We start from the raw sequence: 26,194 nt of genomic DNA on the forward strand, positions 1-26,194 counted from the left end.
AGGGTATAGATTAGTTTGCCTGGCCTGCTGAGTTTTTCCAGCATTTTCTGTTGTTATTTCGGATTTCCAACATCTGCAGTATTTGGCTATCCTATAGATTAGTTTGCCTGGCCTGCTGAGTTTTTCCAGCATTTTCTGTTGTTATTTATAGATTAGTTTTATTTGTGTAGCTTATAGACACCATCAGATATAAACACGAATAAACCCATTCTTTAGAGATAACGGAGGCCGGAACCTTGCTTGTGCTCTTTCGGGCGCCCCGTTTAAGGTGCACCCCGAGCGGGGCGGAAGTTATTGTTGGTGCTACAGTGATCCGGGTCCCGGGGGCGGAAGTGCCTGTTGTGTGCCGGTAATCCCCGCCCGCCCGCCTGTGGTGTCACACGGATTCCGCTCCCCCAGTGCTTCAGGCGGAAGTGAAGATGGAGGCGCTGGTCTTTATTGTCTCGCTAGTTGATTGCTGTGCCCTGATTTTCATGGCCGTTTATTTCGTATCCTTTGAACCTGGAGGGAAAGGCTCGAATCACTGGGAGCAGTTTGATAAATGGATCAGGGCCAGAAACTGAGGGGGAGAGAGAAAGAGGAAGAGGGAAGGAGGGAGGGAGAGAGACACCAAGAGGGAGGGAAGTTGGGAGGGAGACAGACAGGGTAGGAGAGAGGGAGGGAGACACGGAGAGAGGGAAGGAGGGAGACAGACAGACAGGGAGGGAGGGAGAGACAGGAAGGGAGGGAGAGACAGGGAGGGAGAGACAGACAGACAGACAGACAGGGAGGGAGGGAGAGACAGACAGGAAGGGAGGGAGAGAGGAAGGGAGGGAGAGAGGAAGGGAGGGAGGTGGAGGGAGGGGGAGGTGGAGAGGGAGGGGGGGAGGTGGAGAGGGAGGGAGGGAGGTGGAGGGAGGGAGGGAGAGAGGAGGGAGAGAGGAGGGGAGGAAGGGAGAGGGGGAGGAAGGGAGGGGGAGGGAGAGAGGAAGGGAGGGGGAGGGAGAGAGGAAGGGAGGGGGAGGGAGAAAGGAAGGGAGGGGGGAGGGAGAGAGGAAGGGAGGGGGAGGGAGAGAGACGGAGGGGGGGAGGGAGAGAGACGGAGGGGGGGAGGGAGAGAGACGGAGGGGGGGGAGGGAGAGAGACGGAGGGGGGGAGGGAGAGAGACGGAGGGGGGGAGGGAGAGAGACGGAGGGGAGGGAGAGAGACGGAGGGGGGGAGGGAGAGAGACGGAGGGGGGGAGGGAGAGAGACGGAGGGGGGGAGGGAGAGAGACGGAGGGAGAGAGACGGAGGGGGGAGGGAGAGAGACGGAGGGGGGGGAGGGAGAGAGACGGAGGGGGGGAGGGAGAGAGACGGGGGGGGAGGGAGAGAGACGGAGGGGGGAGGGAGAGAGACGGAGGGGGGGAGGGAGAGAGACGGAGGGGGGGAGGGAGAGAGACGGAGGGGGGGGGAGGGAGAGAGACGGGGGGGGAGGGAGAGAGACGGGGGGGGAGGGAGAGAGACGGGGGGGGAGGGAGAGAGACGGGGGGGGGGAGGGAGGGAGGGAGAGAGACGGGGGGGGGAGGGAGAGAGACGGGGGGGAGGAGGGAGACGGAGGGAGGGAGGGGGAGGAGAGAGAACGGGGGGGGAGGGAGAGAGACGGGGGGGGGAGGGAGAGAGACGGGGGGGAGGGAGAGAGACGGGGGGGGAGGGAGAGAGACGGGGGGGGAGGGAGGGAGACGGGGGGAGGGAGAGAGACGGGGGGGGAGGGAGGGAGACGGAGGGAGGGAGGGGGAGGGAGAGAGACGGGGGGGAGGGAGAGAGACGGGGGGGGAGGGAGGGAGACGGAGGGAGGGAGGGGGAGGGAGGGAGACGGAGGGAGGGAGGGAGGGAGACGGAGGGAGGGAGGGGGAGGGAGGGAGACGGAGGGAGGGAGGGAGACGGAGGGAGGGAGGGGGAGGGAGGGAGAGGGGAGGGGGAGGGAGGGAGGGAGACGGAGGGGGGGAGGGAGGGAGACGGAGGGAGGGAGAGAGACGGGGGGGGAGGGAGGGAGAGAGACGGGGGGGAGGGAGGGAGACGGAGGGAGGGAGGGGGAGGGAGAGAGACGGGAGGGAGGGGGAGGGAGACGGAGGGAGGGAGGGAGACGGAGGGAGGGAGGGGGAGGGAGGGAGACGGAGGGGGGGAGGGAGGGAGACGGAGGGAGGGAGGGAGACGGAGGGAGGGAGAGGGAGGGAGGGAGAGGGAGGGAGAGGGAGGGAGGGAGGGAGAGGGAGGGAGACGGAGGGAGGGAGGGAGAGGGAGGGAGACGGAGGGAGGGAGGGAGACGGAGGGGGGGGAGGGAGGGAGAGAGACGGGGGGGGGGGGAGGGAGGGAGACGGAGGGAGGGAGGGGGAGGGAGAGAGACGGGGGGGGGGAGGGAGAGAGACGGGGGGGGGGAGGGAGGGAGGGAGACGGAGGGAGGGAGGGGGAGGGAGGGAGACGGAGGGGGGGAGGGAGGAGGGGGAGGGAGGGAGACGGAGGGGGGGAGGGAGGGAGACGGAGGGGGGGAGGGAGGGAGACGGAGGGAGGGAGGGAGAGGGAGGGAGACGGAGGGAGGGAGGGAGACGGGAGAGGGAGGGAGACGGAGGGAGGGAGGGAGACGGAGGGAGGGAGGGAGACGGAGGGAGGGAGACGGAGGGAGGGAGGGGGGCGGAGGGAGGGAGGCGAGAGGGAGGGAGGGGGAGGGAGACGGAGGGACGGAGGGAGGAGGGGAGGGAGACGGAGGGAGGGGAGGGTGGGAGGGAGACGGAGGGAGGGGGAGGGAGGGGGAGGGAGGGAGACGGAGGGAGGGGGAGGGAGGGAGGTAGGGGGAGGGAGGGAGACGGAGGGAGGTAGGGGGAGGGAGGGAGACGGAGGGAGGTAGGGGGAGGGAGGGAGGTAGGGGGAGGGAGGGAGACGGAGGGAGGGAGACGGAGGGGGGGAGGGAGGGAGACGGAGGGAGGGAGGTGGAGGGAGGGAGACGGAGGAGGGAGGGAGACGGAGGGAGGGGGAGGGAGGGAGGGAGAGAGACGGAGGGAGGGAGGAGGAGGGAGGGAGAGAGACGGAGGGAGGGAGGGGGAGGGGAGGGAGAGAGACGGAGGGAGGGAGGGGGAGGGAGAGAGACGGAGGGAGGGAGGGAGGGGGAGGGAGAGAGACGGAGGGAGGGAGGGGGAGGGAGAGAGACGGAGGGAGGAGGGGGAGGGAGAGAGACGGAGGGAGGGAGGGGGAGGGAGAGAGACGGAGGGAGGGAGGTGGAGGGAGAGAGACGGAGGGAGGGAGGGGGAGGGAGAGAGACGGAGGGAGGGAGGTGGAGGGAGAGAGACGGAGGGAGGGAGGGGGAGGGAGAGAGACGGAGGGATGGAGGGGGAGGGACGGAGGGGGAGGGAGGAGAGACGGAGGGATGGAGGGAGAGAGACGGAGGGAGGGGGAGGGAGAGAGACGGAGGGAGGGAGGGGGAGGGAGACGGGAGGGAGAGGGAGAGAGACGGGGGGGAGGGAGAGGGAGAGGGACGGAGGGAGGGAGAGGGACGGAGGGAGGGAGAGGGACGGAGGGAGGGAGAGGGAGATGGACGGAGGGAGGAGAGGGAGGGAGGGGGAGGGGGAGGGGGAGAGGGAGGGGGAGGGAGAGAGACCGAGGGAGGGGGAGGGAGAGAGACGGAGGGGGAGGAGAGAGACAGAGGGAGGGGGAGGGAGAGAGACAGAGGGAGGGGGAGGGAGAGAGACGGAGGGAGGGGGAGGGAGAGAGATGGAGGGAGAGAGATGGAGGGAGGGAGGGGGGAGGGGAGAGACGGAGGGAGGGGGAGAGACGGAGGGAGGGGGAGAGACGGAGGGAGGGAGCGAGGGAGAGGGGGAGAGACGGAGGGGAGGGAGGGGAGAGGGGGAGAGACGGAGGGAGGGAGGGGAGAGGGGGAGAGACGGAGGGAGGGAGGGGGGAGGGGGAGAGACGGAGGGGAGAGGGGAGAGATGGGGGGGAGGGGGAGAGAGGGAGGGGGAGAGAGGGAGGGAGGGGGAGAGACGGAGGGGGGAGGGGGAGAGACGGGGGGGGGGGAGGGGGAGAGACGGAGGGAGGGGGAGAGACGGAGGGGGGGAGGGAGGGAGGGAGGGGGAGAGAGGGAGGGAGGGGGAGAGACGGAGGGGGGAGGGGGAGAGACGGAGGGAGGGAGGGGGGAGGGGGAGAGACGGAGTGAGGGGGGAGGGGGAGAGAGGGAGGGGGAGAGACGGAGGGGGGGAGGGGGAGAGACGGAGGGGAGGGAGAGGGGAGAGACGGAGGGAGGGAGGGGGAGAGACGGAGGGGGAGGGGAGAGACGGAGGGAGGGAGGGGGGAGGGGGAGAGACGGAGGGGGAGGGGGAGAGACGGAGGGAGGGAGGGGGGGAGGGGGAGAGACGGAGGGGGAGGGGGGGAGACGGAGGCGGGGGAGACGGAGGCGGGGGGAGAGGGGGAGGGGGAGAGACGGAGGGGGGAGGGGGAGAGACGGAGGGAGGGGAGACGGAGGGGGAGAGACGGAGGGGGAGAGACGGGGGGGGGGGAGAGACGGAGGGGGGAGGGGGGGAGGGAGGTAAGGGGTGGGAGAGAGACGGAGGAAGGTGGGGAGGGGGAGGGAGGAAAGTGGAGGGGGAGGGAGGGAGAGGGACGGGGGAGGGAGGGAGAACGGGGGAGACGGAGGGAGGGAGGGGGAGACGGAGGGAGGGGGGGGGGAGACGGAGGGAGGGAGGGGGAGAGACGGAGGGAGGGAGGGGGAGAGACGGAGGGAGGGAGGGGGGGAGGGGGAGAGACGGAGGGGGAGAGACGGGAGGGGGAGAGACGGAGGGGGAGAGACGGAGGGGGAGGGGGCGAGACGGGGGAGCGGGAGAGGCGGGGGGAGGGGGAGAGACGGAGGGGGGAGGGGGAGAGACGGAGGGGGGAGGGGGAGGGGTGGGAGAGAGACGGAGGGGGAGAGAGACGGAGGAAGGTGGGGAGGGGGAGGGCGGGGGAGGGAGGAAAGTGGAGGGGGAGGGACGGGGGAGGGAGGGAGGGGGAGACGGAGGGACGGAGGGGGAGACGGAGGGATGGGGAGACGGAGGGACGGGGAGACGGAGGGAGGGAGGGAGGGAGGGGGAGGGGGAGGGATGGGGAGACGGAGGGAGGTAGGGGGAGAGGGAGGGAGGGGGGGGAGAGGGAGGGAGGGGGAGGGAGAGGGAGAGAGACAGAGGGAGGGAGGGCGAGACGGAGGAGGGAGACGGACGGAGGGAGGGAGGGAGAGGGAGGGAGGGAGAGAGACGGAGGGAGGGAGAGACGGACGGAGTGAGGGAGAGGGAGGGAGAGAGAGAGAGACGGAGGGAGGGAGGGAGAGAGACGGAGGGAGAGACGGACGGACGGAGGGAGGGAGGGAGAGAGACGGACGGAGGGAGGGAGGAGAGAGACGGCTGGAACGAGGGAGGGAGCGAGAGAGACGGACGGAGGGAGGGAGGGAGGGAGAGAGACATAGAAACATAGAAGATAGGAGCAGGAGTAGGCCATTCGGCCCTTCGAGCCTGCTCCGCCATTCAATGCGATCATGGCTGATCATCCAAATTCAGTACCCTGTCCCTGCCTTCTCCCCATATCCCTTGATCCCTTTAGCCTCAAGAAATATATCCAACTCTTTTTTGAATATATTTAATGAACTGGCCTCCACCGCCCTCTGTGGCAGAGAATTCCACAGGTTCACCACTCTCTGGGTGAAGAAATTCCTCCTCATTTCAGTCCCAAATGGCTCTAACCTTATCCTTAGACTATGACCCCTGGTTCTGGACTCCCCGGCCATCATAAACATCCTTCCTGCATCTAGTCTGTCCAGACCTGACAGAATTTTATAAGTTTCGATGAGATCCCCTCTCAATCTTCTAAACTCCAGTGAGTACAAGCCCAATCGACACAATCTCTCCTCATACGTCATTCCTGCCATCCCAGGTATCAGCCTGGTGAATCTTCGCTGCACTCCTTCCATGGCAAGAACGTCCTTCCTCAGGTAAGGCGACCAAAACTGCACACAATACTCAAGGTGCGGTCTCACCAAGGCCCTGTACAACTGTAGCAAGACATCCTTGTTCTTGTACTCGAACCCTCTTGCTCCGAAGGCCAACATACCATTGGCCTTCTTAACCGCCTGCTGCACCTGCATGCTTACCTCAGCGACTGGTGCACAAGAACACCCAGGTCTCTTTGCATTTCCCCTTCTCCCAATCTATTGCCATTCAAATAATAATATGCCTTCCTGTTTTTGCCACCAAAGTGGATAACCTCACATTTATCCACATTATAGTGCATTTGCCATGTTTCTGCCCAATCACCTAACCTGTCCAAATCGTACTGGAGTTTCATGACATCCTCCTCACAGCATACCCTCCCACTCGGCTTTGTGTCGTCTGCAAATTTGGAGACACTACATCCAATTCCCTCGTCCAGATCATTAATATATATTGTGAACAGCTGGGGTCCTAGGACCGATCCTTGCGGTACCCCACTAGTCACTGCCTGCCACTCGGAAAACGACCCGTTATTCCAACTCTTTGCTTTCTGTCCGCCAACCAGTTCTCTATCCAAGTCAATACCTTGCCCCCAATCCCATGTGCCTTAATTCTGCACGCTAATCTCTTATGTGGGACCTTATCGAAAGCCTTCTGAAAGTCCAAATACACCACATCCACTGGTTCTCCCTTATCTATTATTCTACCAGTTACATCCTCAATAAATTCCAGTAGATTAGTCAAGCATGATTTACCTTTTGTAAATCCATGTTGACTTTGTCCGATCCTGTCACTGCTTTCCAAGTGCTCTGCTATTACATCTTTTATAATGGACTCTAGCATTTTCCCCACTACCGATGTCAGGCTTACCGGTCTATAATTCTCCACTTTTTCTCTACCACCTTTTTTGAATAGTGGGGTAACATTAGCTACCCGCCAATCCATGGGTACCGTTCCAGAGTCTATCGCGTTCTGGAAGATGACCAGCAATGCATCTACTATCTCTAGGGCCACTTCCTTAAGTACCCTAGGATGTAGATTATCAGGCCCTGGGGATTTATCGGCCTTCAGTCCCATCAATTTCCCTAACACCATTTCCCTACAAATACTGATTTCTTTCAGTTCCACCCTTTCATCAGACCCTATGTTCCCCGGCATCTCTGGGAGGTTATTTGTGTCCTCCTTTGTGAAGACAGAACCAAAGTATGTATTTAATTGGTCTGCCATTTCTTTGTTCCCCATTATAAATGCCCCTGATTCTGACTGCAAGGGACCTACGCTTGACTTCACCAATCTTTTTCTCTTCACATATCTATAAAAGCTTTTACAGTCAGTTTTTATGTTCCCTGCAAGCTTACTCTCATATTCTATTTTCCCTTTCTTAATTAATCCCTTTGTCCTCCTTTGTTGACTCCTAAACTGCTCCCAATCCTCAGGATTATTGCTTTTTCTGGCCAATTTATATGTCCTCTCCTTGGATCTAATTTCCCTTGTTAGCCATGGTTGAGTCACCTTTTTTGTTTTATTTTTACGCCAAACTGGGAGGAACAAATTCTGTAGCTCATCGATTCGGTCTTTGAATGTTTGCCATTGCCTATCCACCGTCAACCCTTTGAGTGCCATTCCCCAATCAATCCTACCCAACGGAGGGAGAGGGACGGACGGAGGGAGAGGGACGGACGGAGGGAGAGGGACGGACGGAGGGAGAGGGACGGACGGACGGAGGGAGAGGGACGGACGGAGGGAGAGGGACGGACGGAGGGAGGGAGAGAGACGGAAGGAGGGAGAGAGACGGAGGGAGGGAGGGAGAGAGACGGAGGGAGGGAGAGAGACGGAGGGAGGGAGAGAGACGGAGGGAGGGAGAGAGACGGAGGGAGGAGAGAGACGGAGGGAGGGAGGGAGAGAGACGGAGGGAGGGAGGGAGAGAGACGGAGGGAGGGAGGGAGAGAGACGGAGGGAGGGAGGGAGCGAGACGGAGGGAGGGAGGGAGAGAGACGGAGGGAGGGAGGGAGAGAGACGGAGGGAGGGAGAGAGAGGGAGGGAGAGAGAGAGACGGACCGGAGGGAGGGAGAGAGACGGAGGGAGGGAGACGGAGGGAGGGAGGGAGACGGACGGAGGGAGGGAGGGAGAGAGACGGACGGAGGGAGGGAGGGAGAGAGACGGATGGAGGGAGGGAGAGAGACGGACGGAGGGAGGGAGAGAGACGGACGGAGGGAGGGAGAGAGACGGAGGGAGGGAGGGAGAGAAGGACGGAGGGAGGGAGAGAGGGAGGGAGAGAGACGGAGGGAGGGAGGGAGAGAGACGGAGGGAGGGAGGGAGAGAGACGGACGGAGGGAGGGAGAGAGACGGCCGGAACGAGGGAGGGAGCGAGAGAGACGGACGGATGGAGGGAGGGAGAGAGACATAGAAACATAGAAGATGGGGGGAGGGGGAGAGACGGAGGGAGGGAGGGGGGAGGGGGAGAGACGGAGGGAGGGGGGGAGGGAGGGAGGGGGAGGGGGAGAGACGGAGGGGGAGAGACGGAGGGAGGGAGGGGAGACGGAGGGGGGGAGGGGGAGAGATGGAGGGGGGGAGGAGGGGGAGACGGAGGGAGGGAGGGGGGAGGGGGAGAGACGGAGGGAGGGAGGGGGGAGGGGGAGAGACGGAGGGAGGGAGGGGGAGGGGGAGAGACGGAGGGAGGGAGGGGGAGAGACGGACGGAGGGAGGGGGGAGGGGGAGGGGGGGAGGGGGAGAGACGGAGGGGGGGAGGGGGAGGGAGGGAGGGGGAGAGAGGGAGGGAGGGGGAGGAGGGGAGAGGGAGGGAGGGGGGAGAGACGGAGGGGGGAGAGAGGGGGAGGGGGGAGAGAGACGGAGGGGGTGGGGGGAGAGAGACGGAGGGAGTGGGGGGGAGTGGGAGGGGGGGAGAGAGACGGAGGGGGGAGAGAGACGGAGGGGGGGAGGGGGGAGAGAGACGGAGGGGGGGAGGGGGGAGAGAGACGGAGGGGGGGAGGGGGGGAGAGAGACGGAGGGGGGAGGGGGGGAGAGAGACGGAGGGGGGGAGAGAGACGGAGGGGGAGGGGGAGAGACGGGGAGGGGGAGGGGGAGAGAGGGAGGGAGGGGGAGGAGGGGAGAGGGAGGGAGGGGGGAGAGACGGAGGGGGGAGAGAGGGGGAGGGGGGAGAGAGACGGAGGGGGTGGGGGGAGAGAGACGGAGGGAGTGGGGGGGAGTGGGAGGGGGGGAGAGAGACGGAGGGGGGAGAGAGACGGAGGGGGGGAGGGGGGAGAGAGACGGAGGGGGGGAGGGGGGGAGAGAGACGGAGGGGGGGAGGGGGGGAGAGAGACGGAGGGGGGAGGGGGGGAGAGAGACGGAGGGGGGGAGAGAGACGGAGGGGGAGGGGGAGAGACGGGGAGGGGGAGGGGGAGAGACGGGGAGGGGGAGAGACGGAGGGGGGGAGGGGGAGAGACGGAGGGAGGGAGAGGGAGGGAGGAGGGGGAGAGACGGAGGGGGAGGGGGAGAGACGGGGGAGGGAGGGAGACGGACGGAGGGAGGGAGAGAGACGGAGGGAGGAAGATATGAAGGGAGAGGGCAGGAGAGAGGGTGGGGGGGAGGGAAGGAAGGGAGCAGAAGGAGAGTGGGAGGGAGAGAGAGACTGGGGAGCGAGAGGGCGGGAGGGGACAGGGATGGTGGGAGAGAAGGAGAAGGAATGAGAGAGAGGGGGAATGTGTGTGAGAGGGCACTTGGGAATGTGTGAAATCAATATTGAGACATGAAAAACTCAGATGTAGAGAGGGAAAAAGTGACCAAGAGGAAGAGTAACAGAAACAGAATAAAACAAAGAGGGTGTTTTAAAAAAAAAAAAAAAAAAAAAAGTTTTGTATTCGTTCATGGGATGTGGGCGTCGCTGGCAAAGCCAGCATTTATTGCCCATCCCTAACTGTCCTTGAGAAGGTGGTGGTGAGCCGCCTTGAACCGCTGCAGTCCATGTGGTGAAGGTGCTCCCACAGTGCTGTTAGGGAGGGAGTTCCAGGATTTTGACCCAGCGACGATGAAGGATCGGCGATATATTTCTAAGTTAGGATGGTGTGTGACTTGGAGGGGAACTTGGAGGTGGTGGTGTTCCCATGCGCCTGCTGCCCTTGTCCTTCTAGGTGGAAGAGGTCGCGGGTTTGGGAGATGCTGCCGAAGAAGCCTTGGTGAGTTGCTGCAGTGCATCTTGTAGATGGTGCTCACTGCAGCCACGGTACACCGGTGGTGGAGGAGTGAATGTTTAAGGTGATGGATGGGGTGCCAATCAAGCGGGCTGCTTTGTCCTGGATGGTGTCGAGCTTCTTGAGTGTTGTTAGAGCTGCACTCATCCAGGCAAGTGGAGAGTATTCCATCACACTCCTTACTTGTGCCTTGTAGATGATGGAAAGGCTTTGGGGAGTCAGGAGCTGAGACACTCGCTGCAGAATATCCAGCCTCTGACCTGCTCTTGTTGCCACAGTATTTATGTGACTGGTCCAGTTAAGTTTCTGGTCAATGGTGACCCCCAGGATGTTGATGGTGGGGGATTCAGTGATGGTAATGCCGTTGAATGTCAAGGGGAGGTGGTTAGACTCTCGCTTGTTGGAAATGGTCATTGCCTGGCACTTCCGTGGCACGAATGTTACCTGCCACTTATCAGCCCAAGCCTGAACGTCGTCCAGGTCTTGCTGCATGCGGACATGGACTGCTTCATTATCTGAGGAGTTGTGAATGGCACTGAACACTGTGCAGTCATCAGCGAACATCCCCACTTCTGACCTTAGGTCATTGATGAAGCAGCTGAAGATGGCTGGGCCTAGGACACTGCTCTGAGGAACTCCTGCAGCGATGTCCTGGGGCTGTGATGATTGACCTCCAACCACCACAACCATCTTCCTTTGTGCTTGGTATGACTCCAGCCAGTGGAGAGTTTTCCCCCCCGATTCCTATTGACTTCAATTTTATTAGGGCTCCTTGATGCCACACTCGGGCAAATGCTGCCTTGATATCAAGGGCAGTCACTCTCGCCTCTGGAATTCAGCTCCTTTGTCCATGTTTGGACCAAGGCTGTAATGAGGTCAGGAACCGAGTGGTCTTGGCGGAAACCAAACTGGGCATCGGTGAGTAAGTGCCGCTTGATAGCACTGTCGATGACGCCTTCCATCACTTTGCTGATGATTGAGAGTAGTCTGATGGGGCGGTAATTGGCCAGATTGGATTTGTCCTGCTTTTTGTGGACAGGACATACCTGGGCAGTTTTCCACATTGTCAGGTAGATGCCAGTGTTGTAGCTGTACTCGAACAGCTTGGCTCGAGGCGTGGTGTGGTAAACCACGTTCACTATCGTATCACTGTTAGTAGTTAGCACTGTTCACCACTGTTCGTTATAACTGTATCACTGACCACTATTGTATCACGGTACGAGGTCGCCTCTTGCCACACTGCTATACCTGGGATGACCACTGCCGACTCTGCCTTGGCTCCACCCACCAGGCCAGGTATAAAGGTGAGCGACTGGCTGGTATTCCTCCTGCTTGGATCGGATCACCCACGAGAGTGGGCTGTTATTTAGTCAATAAAAACCTTTAGTCACCTTCGTAACTCTTCGCCTTTTATTGGAGGAATTGATAGGTATATCAATTTTATTGACTAAATTTAATGATGTCCGACAACGAGTCACAACCGGCGGAGGAGCCACCAGCGCAGCTCCCAGGAGCACAGCCACACCAGCCAGCTTGGCTGCGAGCCCTCAGACCGCCGTACCTGGACCTGAACCCACGAGCAGCAAACTCAGCCGCAGACTTTAAACACTGGCTGGTCTGCTTCGAATCATACCTGAGAGAATCCAGCGTCCCTCAGGCATCCAAACTAAGTGTCCTGCAGGCACAACTGAGCCCGAGAGTATACACTCTCATCGAGGACATGACTACCTACGAGACCGCCATCAACCTGCTGAAACAGAAGTACCGGACCCCGGTAAACTACATGTACGCTAGGCACCTCCTAAGATCACGGCCGCAACAGCCAGGAGAATCAGTAGCCGAATTCTCACAGGCGCTATATGCACTCGCCAGGAACTGTGACTTTAAATCGGTGTCGGCAGCCGAAAATACTGAAGATAATATCCGCGACGCATTCCTGAAAGGCCTACGGTCCGAGTACTCACGGCAAAGACTGCTGGAAGCTAAAGACCTCAGCATGGAAAAAGCTGAAGCCCTCGCTATCTCCCTGGAAGTGGCCCACCAAGATCAGGAAGCATTCACCAGGTACTGCTCGCGACCCTGGGACTCGGGCCCGACCCCTACCACAGCACCCTTCCCAGCGCCGCCCCCGGGACCTACCTCTGCGTCGGCGTCCCGGACCCGACCGGCCCCGCCACCCCCGGCACCGGCCCCGACATCGGGCATCCGCGATCGGGCCGCCGGCTGTTTTTTTTGTGGCCAGGAGAAGCACCCGAGGTTGCGCTGCCCAGCCAAGAACTCCATATGTAAAACCTGCCTGAAGAAAGGCCACTTCTCCAAGGCCTGCAGGAGCGGATCCTCAGAGGCCAGCAGTGCCGCATGCGAACTATGGGGGCGGCCATCTTTGTTTAGGGCAACTGAGGCCAGCATCCCCACACATGAGTCATGGGGGCGGCCATCTTTGATTAAGGCAACCGACCCCAATAGTGCCTCATGGGGCCCTACCTCGTGGGAGACGCCATTTTACTCACCACGCCCGACCGCCTCGCCCGCAGATGACAACGACTCGCTCAGCTACACACTAGCTTCCGTCACCCTGGACCAAGCCCGCCCGCACCATCTGTCCAAGTCAATGATGGACATCAAAGTGAACGGCCACGCCACGACCTGCCTGTTCGACAGCGGAAGCACGGAGAGCTTCATCCACCCAGACACGGTGAGCCACTACTCCCTCTCTGTCCTACCAACGCGCAGCCGAATCTCGATGGCATCGAGGTCCCACGCCACGGACATCAGCGGCTACTGTGTCGTGACCCTGTCGGTTAAGGGCACGGAGTATAAAAACTTTAAACTCCTCGTCCTCCCCCATCTCTGCGCTGCCGTCCTACTAGGGCTGGACTTCCAATCCCACCTCCAAAGCGTAACCCTAGCATACGGTGGACCCCTCCCCCCACTCACAGTCAACAACCAGCAAACGTTAAACCGCCCACCGCGTAACACCTGCAGCCTCTCCACCCTCAAGGTCCCGCCACCCTCTCTGTTTGCTAACCTTACCCCTGACTGCAAACCCGTCGCTACCAAAAGCAGGCGGTATAGCGCCGGGGACAGAGCCTTCATTAGCTCTGAGGTGCGGCGCCTCCTGAAAGAGGGCATTATCGAGGGGAGCAGCAGCCCCTGGCGTGCCCAGGTCGTAGTCGTAAAGACCGGCGATAAAAACCGCCTGGTCATCGACTACAGCCAGACCATAAACAGATATACCCAGCTGGACGCATACCCCCTCCCCCGCATATCTGACATGGTCAATCAGATTGCACAGTATAAAGTATTCTCGACCATCGACCTGAAGTCGGCCTACCACCAACTCCCTATCCACCCTGAGGACCGCCAGTATACCGCCTTCGAGGCGAATGGGCGCCTATACCACTTCCTTAGGGTCCCCTTCGGTGTCACTAATGGGGTCTCGGTCTTCCAAAGGGAGATGGACCAGATGGTTGACCAGAACGAACTGCAGGCTACATTCCCCTACCTAGATAACGTCACTATCTGCGGCCGCGACCAGCAGGAACATGACGCGAATCTGGAGAAATTCCTCCGTACGGCCCAACGGCTGAACCTCACCTACAATAAGGAGAAATGCGTGTTTAACACCACGCGCCTTGCCATCCTCGGCTGCGTAGTGGAGAACGGAATCATCGGCCCCGACCCAGAAAGAATGCGCCCCCTCATGGAGCTACCCCTCCCCCACTGCCCTAAAGCACTTAGGAGAACCCTGGGGCTTTTCGCCTACTATGCCCAATGGGTACCCAATTACGCGGACAAAGCCAGACCCCTCCTGAAAGCCACTTCCTTCCCCCTCACGGAGGAGGCGTGCGCGGCCTTCTCCCTCATTAAGGGAGACATAGCCAAGGCCACGATGCACGCAGTGGACGAGTCCATCCCCTTTCAGGTGGAGAGCGACGCATCCGACTTCGCCTTAGCCGCCACCCTAAACCAGGAGGGGAGGCCAGTGGCCTTCTTCTCAAGGACCCTACAGGGCCCCGAGATCCGACATTCGTCGGTCGAGAAAGAGGCCCAGGCGATCGTGGAGGCAGTACGGCGCTGGAGGCACTACCTGGCAGGCAAACGATTTACCCTCCTCACCGACCAGCGTTCGGTGGCTTTCATGTTTAATAACAAGCTGAAGGGCAAAATCAAGAATGACAAGATTTTGAGATGGAGAATCGAGCTCTCCACCTACGATTATGAGATCTTGTACCGGCCAGGCAAGCTGAACGAATCCCCTGATGCCCTTTCACGAATGACATGCGCCAGCGCGCATATCGATAGGCTTCAGACCCTCCACGACCAGCTCTGCCACCCCGGAGTCACCAGACTCTACCATTTCATTAAGGCCCGCAACCTGACCTACTCCATCGAGGAGGTCAGGACCATGACCAGGAACTGCCAGACCTGTGCGGAGTGCAAACCGCACTTCTATAGGCCGGACCGAGCAAGCCTGATCAAGGCCACCCGCCCCTTCGAGCGCCTGAGCATCGACTTTAAGGGGCCCCTCCCGTCCTCTGACCGTAATGTGTACTTCCTCAACATCGTTGATGAGTACTCCCGTTTCCCCTTTGCCTTCCCCTGCCCCGACATGACCAGTAGCACGGTCATTAAGTGCCTGAATGCCCTCTTCGCCTTGTTCGGGTTCCCGAACTATATACACAGCGACCGGGGCTCCTCCTTCATGAGCGAGGAACTCCGGCAATTCCTCCTAGAGAGAGGTATTGCAGCAAGCAGGACCACCAGCTACAACCCCAGAGGTAACGGTCAGGTGGAAAGAGAGAACGTGACGGTATGGAAGGCCGTCCTCTTAGCCTTAAAGTCTAAGGGCCTCCCAACCTCCCGCTGGCAAGAAGTCCTCCTGACAGCGCTGCACTCCATCCGGTCATTACTTTGCACGGCCACTAACACCACCCCCCATGAACGAATGTTCGTTTTCCCCAGGAAGTCGACTACGGGAACCACTCTACCAACCTGGCTGACCGCCCCGGGGCCGGTCTGGCTGCGGAAACACGTGAGGACCCATAAAACGGACCCCCTGGTCGAGAGGGTGAACCTCCTGCACGCCAACCCCCAGTACGCCTACGTGGCGTACCCAGACGGGCGGGAGGACACTGTCTCCCTACGAGACCTCGCACCCTCAGCCGATCCGGAAACACCGCCACCACCCCCCCCAACCTCAGTCCAGGTAGACGGCATGCCGGAACCCCACGAGCCCTCGCCGACCACGCAAACACCAGCATCAACACCGGATAAGGCACCAGCACCGGATAAGGCAACACCACCACTGCGGCGATCGGAGAGGCTTACGAAGCCTCCGGACAGACTGACCTACCAGAATTGGTAGTACACTTCACCCCGCCGGACTTAATTCTAAACAAGGGGTGAATGTGGTAAACCACGTTCACTATCGTATCACTGTTAGTAGTTAGCACTGTTCACCACTGTTCGTTATAACTGTATCACTGACCACTATTGTATCACGGTACGAGGTCGCCTCTTGCCACACTGCTATACCTGGGATGACCACTGCCGACTCCGCCTTGGCTCCACCCACCAGGCCAGGTATAAAGGTGAGCGACTGGCTGGTATTCCTCCTGCTTGGATCGGATCACCCACGAGAGTGGGCTGTTATTTAGTCAATAAAAACCTTTAGTCACCTTCGTAACTCTTCGCCTTTTATTGGAGGAATTGATAGGTATATCACGTGGCTAGTTCTGGAGCACAAGTCTTCAGCACGATAGCCAGGATGTTGCCAGGGCCTATAGCCTTTGCTGTATCCAGTGCGCTCAGCCGTTTCTTGAGATCACGTGGAGCAAATCGAATTGGCTGAAGACTGGCTTCTGTGTAGTGGGGACCTCAGGAGGAGGCCGATATGGATCATCCACTCGGCACTTCTGGCTGAAGATGGTTGCAAACGCTTCAGCCTTGTCTTTTGCACTCATGTGCTGGTCTCCGTCATCATTGAGGATGGGGATATTCATGGAGCCTCCTCCTCCTCCCGTTAGTTGTTTAATGGTCCACCACCATTCACGACTGGATGTGGCAGGACTGCAGAGCTTTGATCTGATCCGTTGATTGTGCGATTTCTTAGCTCTGTCTATAACATGCTGCTTCTGCTTTTTAGCATGCATGTAGTCCTGTGTTGCAGCTTCCCCAGGTTGGCACCTCATTTTCAGGTACGTCCGGTGCTGCTCCCGTCATGCTCTTCTACACTCCTTATTGAACCAGGGTTGGTCCCCTGGCTTGGTGGTAACAGTAGAGTGAGGGATATGCCGGGCCATGAGGTTACAGATTGTGGTGGAATACAATTCTGCTGCTGCTGATGGCCCACAGCACCTCATGGATGCCCAGTTTTGAGCTGCTAGATCTGTTCTGAATCTATCCCATTTAGCACAGTGGTCGTGTCACACAACACGATGGAGGGTGTCCTCAGTGTGAAGACGGGATTTCGTCTCCACAATCACTGTGCAGTGGTCACTGCTACCAATACTGTCATGGACAGATGCATCTGCGACAGGTAGATTGCTGAGAACGAGGTCGAGTAGGTTTCCCCTCGTGTTGGTTCTCTCACCACCTGTCGCAGGCCCAGACTGGCAGTTATGTCCTTCAGGACTCGGCCAGCTCGGTCAGTAGTGGTGCTACCGAGCCACTCTTGGTGATAGACATTGAAGTCCCCACCCAGAGTACATTCTGTGCCCTTGCTACTCTCAGTGCTTCTTCCAAGTGTGAGACATGGAAAGTAACAAACATAGTAAAGAAAAAGAGGGAGGAAGTGAGAGGCCGGGTGAGACAATGGAATGAGGGTGAGAGGTGGTGAGAAAGTGAATGAGAGAAGGAGAGAGAGAGAGATTGACTGAAAGTGAGATTGAGAGAGAGATAAAGTGGGAGAGATGGGGAGAAAGAGGGAGAGAGGAGATGGGGACAGATCAGAGGGTGAAAGATAAGGGAGAAATGAAGAGAGAGAGAGCAAAACTCAGTGAGAGAAAGAAACAAACAGGGTGCAGAGAGAGACCAGGAGAGAGAGAGAGTGAGGGAAGAACACGGAGGGAGGGAGAGAGAGAGAGCTGGATGGTGCGAGTGATTTCCTTGACCTGGGTCCAGATTATAACCCTGTCGGATTTAGAATGTGACTACATAAACGCCCGAGCCTGCTGCTCTAAACTGAACAAGGTAATTGCTCCTCAGTAGGAAGTGTGTGCGCGGGGATTTGGTGCTTCCCTCCAGCTGGTGCTGTTTTCTGATCGGTATAAAACAAGCAGGCAGCTGACGAGCAGAGCACAAGCGCCAGTGAAATGCTGCAGGATATCTTGCTGCTCGGTGTTGTACCTAGCGTGCGGGGGAAGAGCACCAGTCAGTCCTGCAGCAGCAGCAGCCGCCACCTTTCGGGGTAAACGGCTTGTGATTCTGAGTCCCTTTCCCCCAGGGTGGGTCGAAGCGGTGTTACTGTATTGGACTGCAGTACTTCCCATTTTGCGGATCGGGTGAATGTCTAACCCAGGTCGGTTCCAGCACAGAGTGCTGCTGGGTTTAGTCTCGCTCCACCACACCCAGGCTCAGAACAGCAGTGCCCTCCGTCCTCCGCCTGGCGGTGCTGACACTGGCCAACCCTCGCGCCACTCTGAGGGAGGCTGGCACCATCGGAAGAGCGGAGTGAGCGAGGATCCAGAGAGTAGAGAGGAGGCCATCACCCTATTGGTGAGGGCTGGGATCTCGAGCGGCTGAGGCGCGATTACACTCCATCCAGTCCCGCCTTCCGTTATGTGGGGAACGTAGTGCCTCAGAACAGGACCCCTGCGCCCGGTGTGACTGGTTCTCCAGCATTGCTTTGTGGTGATTACTCTGCTGCTATATTCTCTCTTACAGTGGGTACTGCCCGAGCTGGTGAGCCTAGGAATTGTTACTGTACTGATGCTCGCCTCCATGCATTGGTTCATCTTCCTGCTCAATGTGCCAATAGCAGCCTGGAATCTTTACAGGTGGGTGCCTCTTACTTAGCATAGCAGCATAGAAGGTAGAAGCAGGAGTAGGCCATTCGGCCCTTCGAGCCTGCTCCCCCATTCAATGAGATCGTAGCTGATCATCCAAATTCAGTACCCTGTCCCTGCCTTCTCCCCATATCCCTTGATCCCTTTAGCCTCAAGAAATATATCCAACTCTTTTTTGAATATATTTAATGAACTGGCCTCCACCGCCCTCTGTGGCAGAGAATTCCACAGGTTCACCACTCTCTGGGTGAAGAAATTCCTCCTCATTTCAGTCCTAAATGGCTTACCCCTTATCCTTAGACTATGACCCCTGGTTCTGGACTCCCCGGCCATCATAAACATCCTTCCTGCATCTAGTCTGTCCAGGCCTGACAGAATTTTATAGGTTTTGATGAGATCCCCTCTCAATCTTCTAAACTCCAGTGAGTATAATCCCAATCGACACAATCTCTCCTCATATGTCATTCCTGCCATCCCAGGTATCAGCCTGGTGAATCTTCGCTGCACTCCTTCCATGGCAAGAACGTCCTTCCTCAGGTAAGGCGACCAAAACTGCACACAATACTCAAGGTGCGGTCTCACCAAGGCCCTGAACAACTGTAGCAAGACATCCTTGTTCCTGTACTCGAACCCTCTTGCTACGAAGGCCAACATACCATTTGCCTTCTTAACCACCTGCTGCACCTGCATGCTTACCTTCAGCGACTGGTGCACAAGAACACCCAGGTCTCTTTGCACTTCCCCTTCTCCCAATCTATTGCCATTCAAATAATAATCTGCCTTCCTGTTTTTCCCACCAAAGTGGATAACCTCACATTTATCCACATTATAGTGCATTTGCCATGTTTCTGCCCAATCACCCAACCTGTCCAAATCGTACTGGAGTTTCATGACATCCTCCTCACAGCATACCCTCCCACCCAGCTTTGTGTCGTCTGCAAATTTGGAGATACTACATCCAATTCACTCATCCAGATCATTAATATATATTGTGAACAGCTGGGGTCCTAGGACCAATCCTTGCGGTACCCCACTAGTCACTGCCTGCCACTCGGAAAACGACCCGTTATTCCAACTCTTTGCTTTCTGTCCGCCAACCAGTTCTCTATCCAAGTCAATACCTTGCCCCCAATCCCATGTGCCTTAATTTTGCACGCTAATCTCTTATGCGGGACCTTATCGAAAACCTTCTGAAAGTCCAAATACACCACATCCACTGGTTCTCCCTTATCTATTTTACCAGTTACATCCTCAAAAAATTCCAGTAGATTAGTCAAGCATGATTTACCTTTTGTAAATCCATGTTGACTTTGTCCGATCCTGTCGCTGCTTACCAAGTGCTCTGCTATTACATCTTTTATAATAGATTCTAGCATTTTCCCCACTACCGATGTCAGGCTTACCGGTCTATAATTCCCCGCTTTTTCTCCACCACCTTTTTTGAATAGTGGGGTAACATTAGCTACCCTCCAATCCATGGGTACTGTTCCAGAGTCTATCGAGTTCTGGAAGATGACCAGCAATGCATCTACTATTTCTAGGGCCACTTCCTTAAGTACCCTGGGATGTAGATTATCAGGCCCTGGGGATTTATCGGCCTTCAGTCCCATCAATTTTCCTCACACCATTTCCCTACAAATACTGATTTCTTTCAGTTCCTCCCTTTCATCAGGCCCTATGTTCCCCGGCTTCAGTTTGATTCACTAAGAGTCTTCAAAAAACTTTTGAACAGTGAAGTAAATTGCAAGACTCTTGGTTCCTGCCCAGCCTGTAGAGAGTTCGCACATCACCTCAGTGTCCAGCTTGGCTCAGTGGCTATGCTCTGAGTCACAGGGTCATGGGTTCAAGCCCCACTCCAGAGACTTCAGCCCATAATCCAGGCCGACATTCCCAGTGTGGTACTGAGAGAGTTGCACTGTCGGAGGGGCAGTACTGAGAGAGTTGCACTGTCGGAGGGGCAGTACTGAGAGAGTTGCACTGTCGGAGGGGCAGTACTGAGAGAGTTGCACTGTCGGAGGGGCAGTACTGAGAGAGTTGCACTGTCGGAGGGGCAGTACTGAGGCAGCGCTGCACTGTTGGGCAGTACTGAGGGAGAGCATTACTGAGGGAGTGCCGCACTGTGTTGGACAGGTTGGGTGATTGGGCAGAAGCATGGCAGATGCAATATAACGTGGATTAATGTGAGGTTATCCACTTTAGTAGCAAAAACAGGAAGGCAAATTATTATCTGAATGGCAATAGTTTGGGAGAAGGGGAAGTGCAACGAGACCTGGGTGTCCTTGTGCACCAGTCGCTGAAGGTAAGCATGCAGGTGCAGCAGGCGGTTAAGAAGGTAAATGGTATGTTGGCCTTCATAGCGAGAGGGTTTGAGTACAGGAACAAGGATGTCTTGCTGCAGTTGTACAGGACCTTGGTGAGACCACATCTTGAGTATTGTGTGCAGTTTTGGTCGCCTTACCTGAGGAAGGATGTTCTTGCCATGGAAGGAGTTCAGCGAAGATTCACCAGGCTGATACCTGGGATGGCAGGAATGACATATGAGGAGAGATTGGGTCGATTGGGCTTGTACTCGCTGGAGTTTAGAAGAATGAGAGGGGATCTCATTGAAACTTATAAAATTCTAACAGAACTGGACAGACTCGATGCAGGAAGGATGTTCCCGATGGTCGGGGAGTCCAGAACCAGGGGTCACAGTCTATGGATAAGCGGTAGGCCATTTAGGACAGAAATGAGGAATTTCTTCACCCAGAGAGTGGTGAACCTGTGGAATTCTCTACCACAGAAGGCAGTAGAGGCCAATTCATTAAATATATTCAAGAAGGAGTTGGATATATTTCTTAAGGCTAAAGGGATCAAGGGGTATGGGGAGAAAGCAGGGACCGGGTACTGAATTTGGATGATCAGCCATGATCGCATTGAATGGCGGAGCAGGCTCGAGGGGCCGAATGGCCTACTCCTCCTATCTTCTATGTTTCTGTCGGAGTGGCTGTACTGAGAGAGCACTGCACTGTCGGAGGGGCAGTACTGAGGGATCGCAGCACTGTCGGAGTGGCAGTACCGAGAGAGCACTGCACTGTCGGAGGGGCAGTACTGAGGGATCGCAGCACTGTCGGAGTGGCAGTACTGAGGGAGCGCTGCACTGTCGGAGTGGCAGTACTGAGGGAGCGCTGCACTGTCGGAGTGGCAGTACTGAGGGAGCGCTGCACTGTCGGAGGGGCAGTACTGAGGGAGCGCTGCACTGTCGGAGGGGCAGTACTGAGGGAGCGCTGCATTGTCGGAGGGGCAGTACTGAGGGAGCGCTGCACTGTCGGAGGGGCAGTACTGAGGGAGCGCTGCACTGTCGGAGGGGCAGTACTGAGGGAGCGCTGCACTGTCGGAGGGGCAGTACTGAGGGAGCGCTGCACTGTCGGAGGGGCAGTACTGAGGGAGCGCTGCACTGTCGGAGGGGCAGTACTGAGTGAGCGCTGCACTGTCGGAGGGGCAGTACTGAGGGAGCGCTGCACGGTTGGAGGGGCAGTACTGAGGGAGCACTGCACTGTCGGAGGGCTGTCTTTCAGATGGGATGTTTAAGGTGAAGACCATGGTGTGATAGCAGTGAACACACTGCTACATAGAGCTGGAGCAGCGGTACAGGGACGGTTAGCTTGGAACCTGAGTTGCATTGTGCAGGAGTGAAACTCTGCGTTTGGAAATCAGGCGGTGAATGTGTGTTTTATCCAGACCAGTTGTGAGGTGCTTGCTGTGACTGTTATTCCGCTCTGCCGTAGGTACTTGGTTGTCCCCTGTGGTAATGTAGGAGTCTTCGACCCGACGGAGATCCACAATCGCGGGCAGCTCAAGAGTCACATGAAGGAGGCGATGGTTAAACTGGGATTCCACCTTCTCTGCTTCTTCATTTACCTGTACAGGTGAGTCTGTCAGCAACTACAGCAGCCTCAGGCTAGATGTGTAATGGAGAGAGTTACAACACGTTCTGATACTGGGGGGTGTGTAATGGAGAGAGATATAACACGTTCTGATACTGGGGGGTGTAATGGAGAGAGTTATAACACGTTCTGATACTGGGGGGGGGTGTAATGGAGAGAGTTATAACACGTTCTGATACTGGGGGGTGTAATGGAGAGAGTTATAACACGTTCTGATACTGGGGGGTGTAATGGAGAGAGTTATAACACGTTCTGATACTGGGGGGTGTAATGGAGAGAGTTATAACACGTTCTGATACTGGGGGGTGTAATGGAGAGAGTTATAACACGTTCTGATACTGGGGGGGTGTAATGGAGAGAGTTATAACACGTTCTGATACTGGGGGGTGTAATGGAGAGAGTTATAACACGTTCTGATACTGGGGGGGGTGTAATGGAGAGAGTTATAACACGTTCTGATACTGGGGGTGTGGTTAGCACTGTTGCCTCACAGCACCAGAGACCCGGGTTCGAATCTGGCCTCGGGCGACTGTCTGTGTGGAGTTTGCACATTCTCCCCGTGTTTGCGTGGGTTTTCTCCGGGTGCTCCGGTTTCCTCCTACAGTCCAAAGATGTGCAGGTTAGGTTGATTGGCTATGATAAATTGACCCTTCGTGTTAGGGGATTAAATACGTGGGGTTACAGGGATAGGGTGGGATATGTGTCGGTGCAGGCTCGATGGGCCGAAATGGCCTCTATCTGCACTGTGGGGTTTCTGTGATTTCTGTGATAACACGTTCTGATACTGGGGGATGTAATGGAGAGAGTTATAACACGTTCTGATACTCGGGGGGGTGTAATGGAGAGTTATAACTGAGATTGGGGTGTATTAATCTGTGAGGTGTGGCTGCACAAAAATCTCGGCTGACATTCCAGTGCAGTACTGAGGGAGCGCTGCACTGTCGGAGGGGCAGTACTGAGGGAGCGCTGCACTGTCGGAGGGTCAGTACTGAGGGAGCGCTGCACTGTCAGAGGGGCAGTACTGAGGGAGTGCTGCACTGTGGGAGGGACAGTACTGAGGGAGTGCTGCACTGTGGGAGGGACAGTACTGAGGGAGTGCTGCACTGTGGGAGGGACAGTACTGAGGGAGTGCTGCACAGTCGGAGGGACAGTACTGAGGGAGTGCTGCACTGTCAGAGGGGCAGTACTGAGGGAGCGCTGCACTGTGGGAGGGACAGTACTGAGGGAGTGCTGCACTGTCAGAGGGGCAGTACTGAGGGAGTGCTGCACTGTGGGAGGGACAGTACTGCGGGAGTGCTGCACTGTGGGAGGGACAGTACTGAGGGAGTGCTGCACTGTCAGAGGGGCAGTACTGAGGGAGCGCTGCACTGTGGGAGGGACAGTACTGAGGGAGTGCTGCACTGTCGGAGGGGCAGTACTGAGGGAGTGCTGCACTGTGGGAGGGACAGTACTGAGGGAGTGCTGCACTGTGGGAGGGACAGTACTGAGGGAGTGCTGCACAGTCGGAGGGACAGTACTGAGGGAGTGCTGCACTGTCGGAGGGACAGTACTGAGGGAGTGCTGCACTGTCAGAGGGGCAGTACTGTGGGAGGGACAGTACTGAGGGAGTGCTGCACTGTGGGAGGGACAGTCCTGAGGGAGCGCTGCACTGTCGGAGGTGCCGTCTTTTAGATGGGATGTTAAACCGAGGCCCCGACTGCTCTCTCAGGTAGATGTTAAAGATCCCAGGGCAGTATTTTTAAGAAGAGCAGGGGAGTTATCCCCGGTGTCCTGGCCAATATTTATCCCTCAATCAACATCAATAAAAAAATTCTCTGGTCATTATCACATTGCTGTTTGCGGGAGCTTGCTGTGCGCAAATTGGCTGTTGCGTTTCCCACATCACAACTGTGACTACACTTCAAAAAGTACTTCATTGGGACGTCCGGGGGTCGTGAAAGGCGCTATATAAATGCAAGTCTTTCTTTGAGTGTGTTATAAGTGAGGGTGGGGTGATCTATGCTGCTCAGCCTTTTAGGGCGAGGTTAGACTCCAGGTGAATATGAAAGCAGCAATCTGTTCCTGTTCTCCTTTTGCAGTATGATCCTGGCTTTGATAAATGACTGAGCCTGTTTGCAGACACTCCTCGATGGCAGCAAGGTACAAGTACAGACCCGGGACCATCGCTCCCACTCAGTTCTGTTCGATTGGCAGTTCTCCACAAGTACAAGAGAAAGAGGCATCATGCAGTTTATTTTTTTGGACCTGATTCAAATGTGTTTTGAGATTATTTTTTAAGCAATAAAGTTACTGTTTAAAAGGAAGACTTTCATCGTCTTGTTGACTTATCGGGAGAGCTTTCCCATTGGCCTTTGCAGCACAGGCATTGCCCGAAGTGATTCTGAATCGTACTCGCTGGGCTGTTAGGCTGCGGTTGGATTACCAGAACTGACCTCAGTACGCCGGAGTTAGGGAAGGGACAATCTAGCTGGAGCTTCCGCTCTCCATCTCTTACCAGCGACCCCTTCTGTAAGATGCATATCTGTGGACGTCCGGATCCAAGCTGGCTGTGATTTCCCCTCTGGTTAAATAGTCTCCCGACATTGAGCTGGGCTGAGATAGCTGAGGGCTGCCGGCATCCGTGAACCCTTCGGGAGGGAGAATTGGCAAGAGTCCAGGCCTATCCAAGGTTTGCTGCTTGACCCTAGCGTGTTTCTGACTGACTTCTCCTGTGGGGTTTTCCCCATCTGCATAAGACAAGCGCTGGACAGCAGACATGGCCCGAGACCGTGGTGCACTCTCCCTCATCGTCCTTCTCGACTTTTGACATGGTTGATCACACCATCCTCCTCCAACGCCTCTCATCTGTTGTCCAGCTGGGTGGGACTGCACTCACCTGGTTCCATTCAATCTATCCAGTTGTAGCTAGGGAATCACCTGCGATGGCTTCTCTTCCCACTCCCGTATCGTTACCTCTGGTGTCTCCCAAGGATCTATCCTTGGCCCCTCCTATTTCTCATCTACCTGCTGCCCCCTCGGCGACATCATCCGAAAACACAGCGTCAAGTTTCCACATGTACACTGACGACGCCCAGCTCTACCTACCTCTTCTCTCGACCCTGCCACAGCCTCTGATTTGTCACGTTACGTGCCTTTGTTACCTCTAGACTTGACCATTCCAAAGCTCTCCTGGCCAGCCTCCCTTCCACCCTCTGTAAACTCCAGCTCATCCAAAACTCTGCTGCCTGTATCCTAACTCGCACCAAGTCCCGTTCACCCATCACCGCTGTGCTCGCTGACCTACATTGGCTCCTGCTGCACAAAACCTCCAATTTAAAACTTTCCTCCTCATGTTCAAATCCCTCCATGGCCTCGCCCCCTTCCGTCTCTCTAACCTCCTCCAACCCTGTAACTCTCCCAGATCAATTTTGGCCTCGAGCATCCCTGATTATAATCGCTCCACCATTGGTGGCCGTGCCTTCAGCTGCCGAGGCCCCAAGCTCTGGAATTCCCTCCCGAAACCCCTCAGCCTCTCTACCTCTCTCTCCTCCTTTAAGACGCTCCTTAAAACCTACCTCTTTGACCAAACGTTTAGTCTCAGCTTGTGTCTGATTACGCTCCTGTGAAGCGCCTCAGGATGTTTTCCGACGTGAAAGGCACGATATAAAGGCAGGTTGTTATTGTTGACTGACACTTGCTCACAAGCCAGGGCAGAATGAGAGGGATGGGGGGAATTAAAGCATTTACTACACACAGTGACCTGCTACAGAGGAGCTGTGGCCAAGGCCTGAGCCTAAATTCTGGGATTTTGGGTGGCGAGTTCAAAAATAAAATCATGCCAAATGTGAGGCATTGTTTTTGGTTTTTTTCCCAAATTGAGAGTTGGATTTCCTCTGCCTTTTTAATCTCTTGTGTTGTGCCAGATTTAAAGGGACCGCTACCAGACCCAAAGCAAGACAACTGCTTCATAATTGTCTCACACCATATTCTGAGTCTGTGCTGGGACAGGGGGATGGGTGAGGGGCAGTGGGGGCTACACTGGTCTCAATATCCCCGGATTAAGGAGGGAAGATCAGCTAAGAGTGCTATTTCTGATTGAGTTCACGTAATTCTGGCAGGAAGTTGTCTGGAC

The 26,194-nt window shown here is 57.1% G+C and overlaps 1 protein-coding gene across 2 annotated transcripts; it reads left to right on the forward strand.

Annotated features, from left to right (window-relative positions):
- Positions 1-370: 370 nt before the first annotated feature.
- cnih4 (cornichon family member 4) lies at positions 371-24,386 on the forward strand. Of its 2 annotated transcripts, XM_085998094.1 has the most exons (5): positions 371-488; positions 17,274-17,342; positions 18,036-18,148; positions 21,925-22,065; positions 24,162-24,386. In XM_085998094.1, exons 1-5 carry the CDS (start codon positions 420-422, stop codon positions 24,187-24,189), a joined length of 420 nt encoding a protein of 139 aa, XP_085854220.1. In that variant the 5' UTR covers positions 371-419; the 3' UTR covers positions 24,190-24,386. The 2 variants fall into 2 exon arrangements, with proteins under 2 accessions (XP_085854220.1, XP_085854221.1); XM_085998095.1 differs by lacking the exons at positions 371-488; positions 17,274-17,342 and adding an exon at positions 5,940-5,963.
- Positions 24,387-26,194: the final 1,808 nt, after the last annotated feature.

Source organism: Somniosus microcephalus, chromosome 9 (assembly GCF_052327205.1).
Source record: "Somniosus microcephalus isolate GS21.2 chromosome 9, FLI_Smic_1.0, whole genome shotgun sequence".
In the NCBI taxonomy this organism is placed as follows: domain Eukaryota; kingdom Metazoa; phylum Chordata; class Chondrichthyes; order Squaliformes; family Somniosidae; genus Somniosus; species Somniosus microcephalus.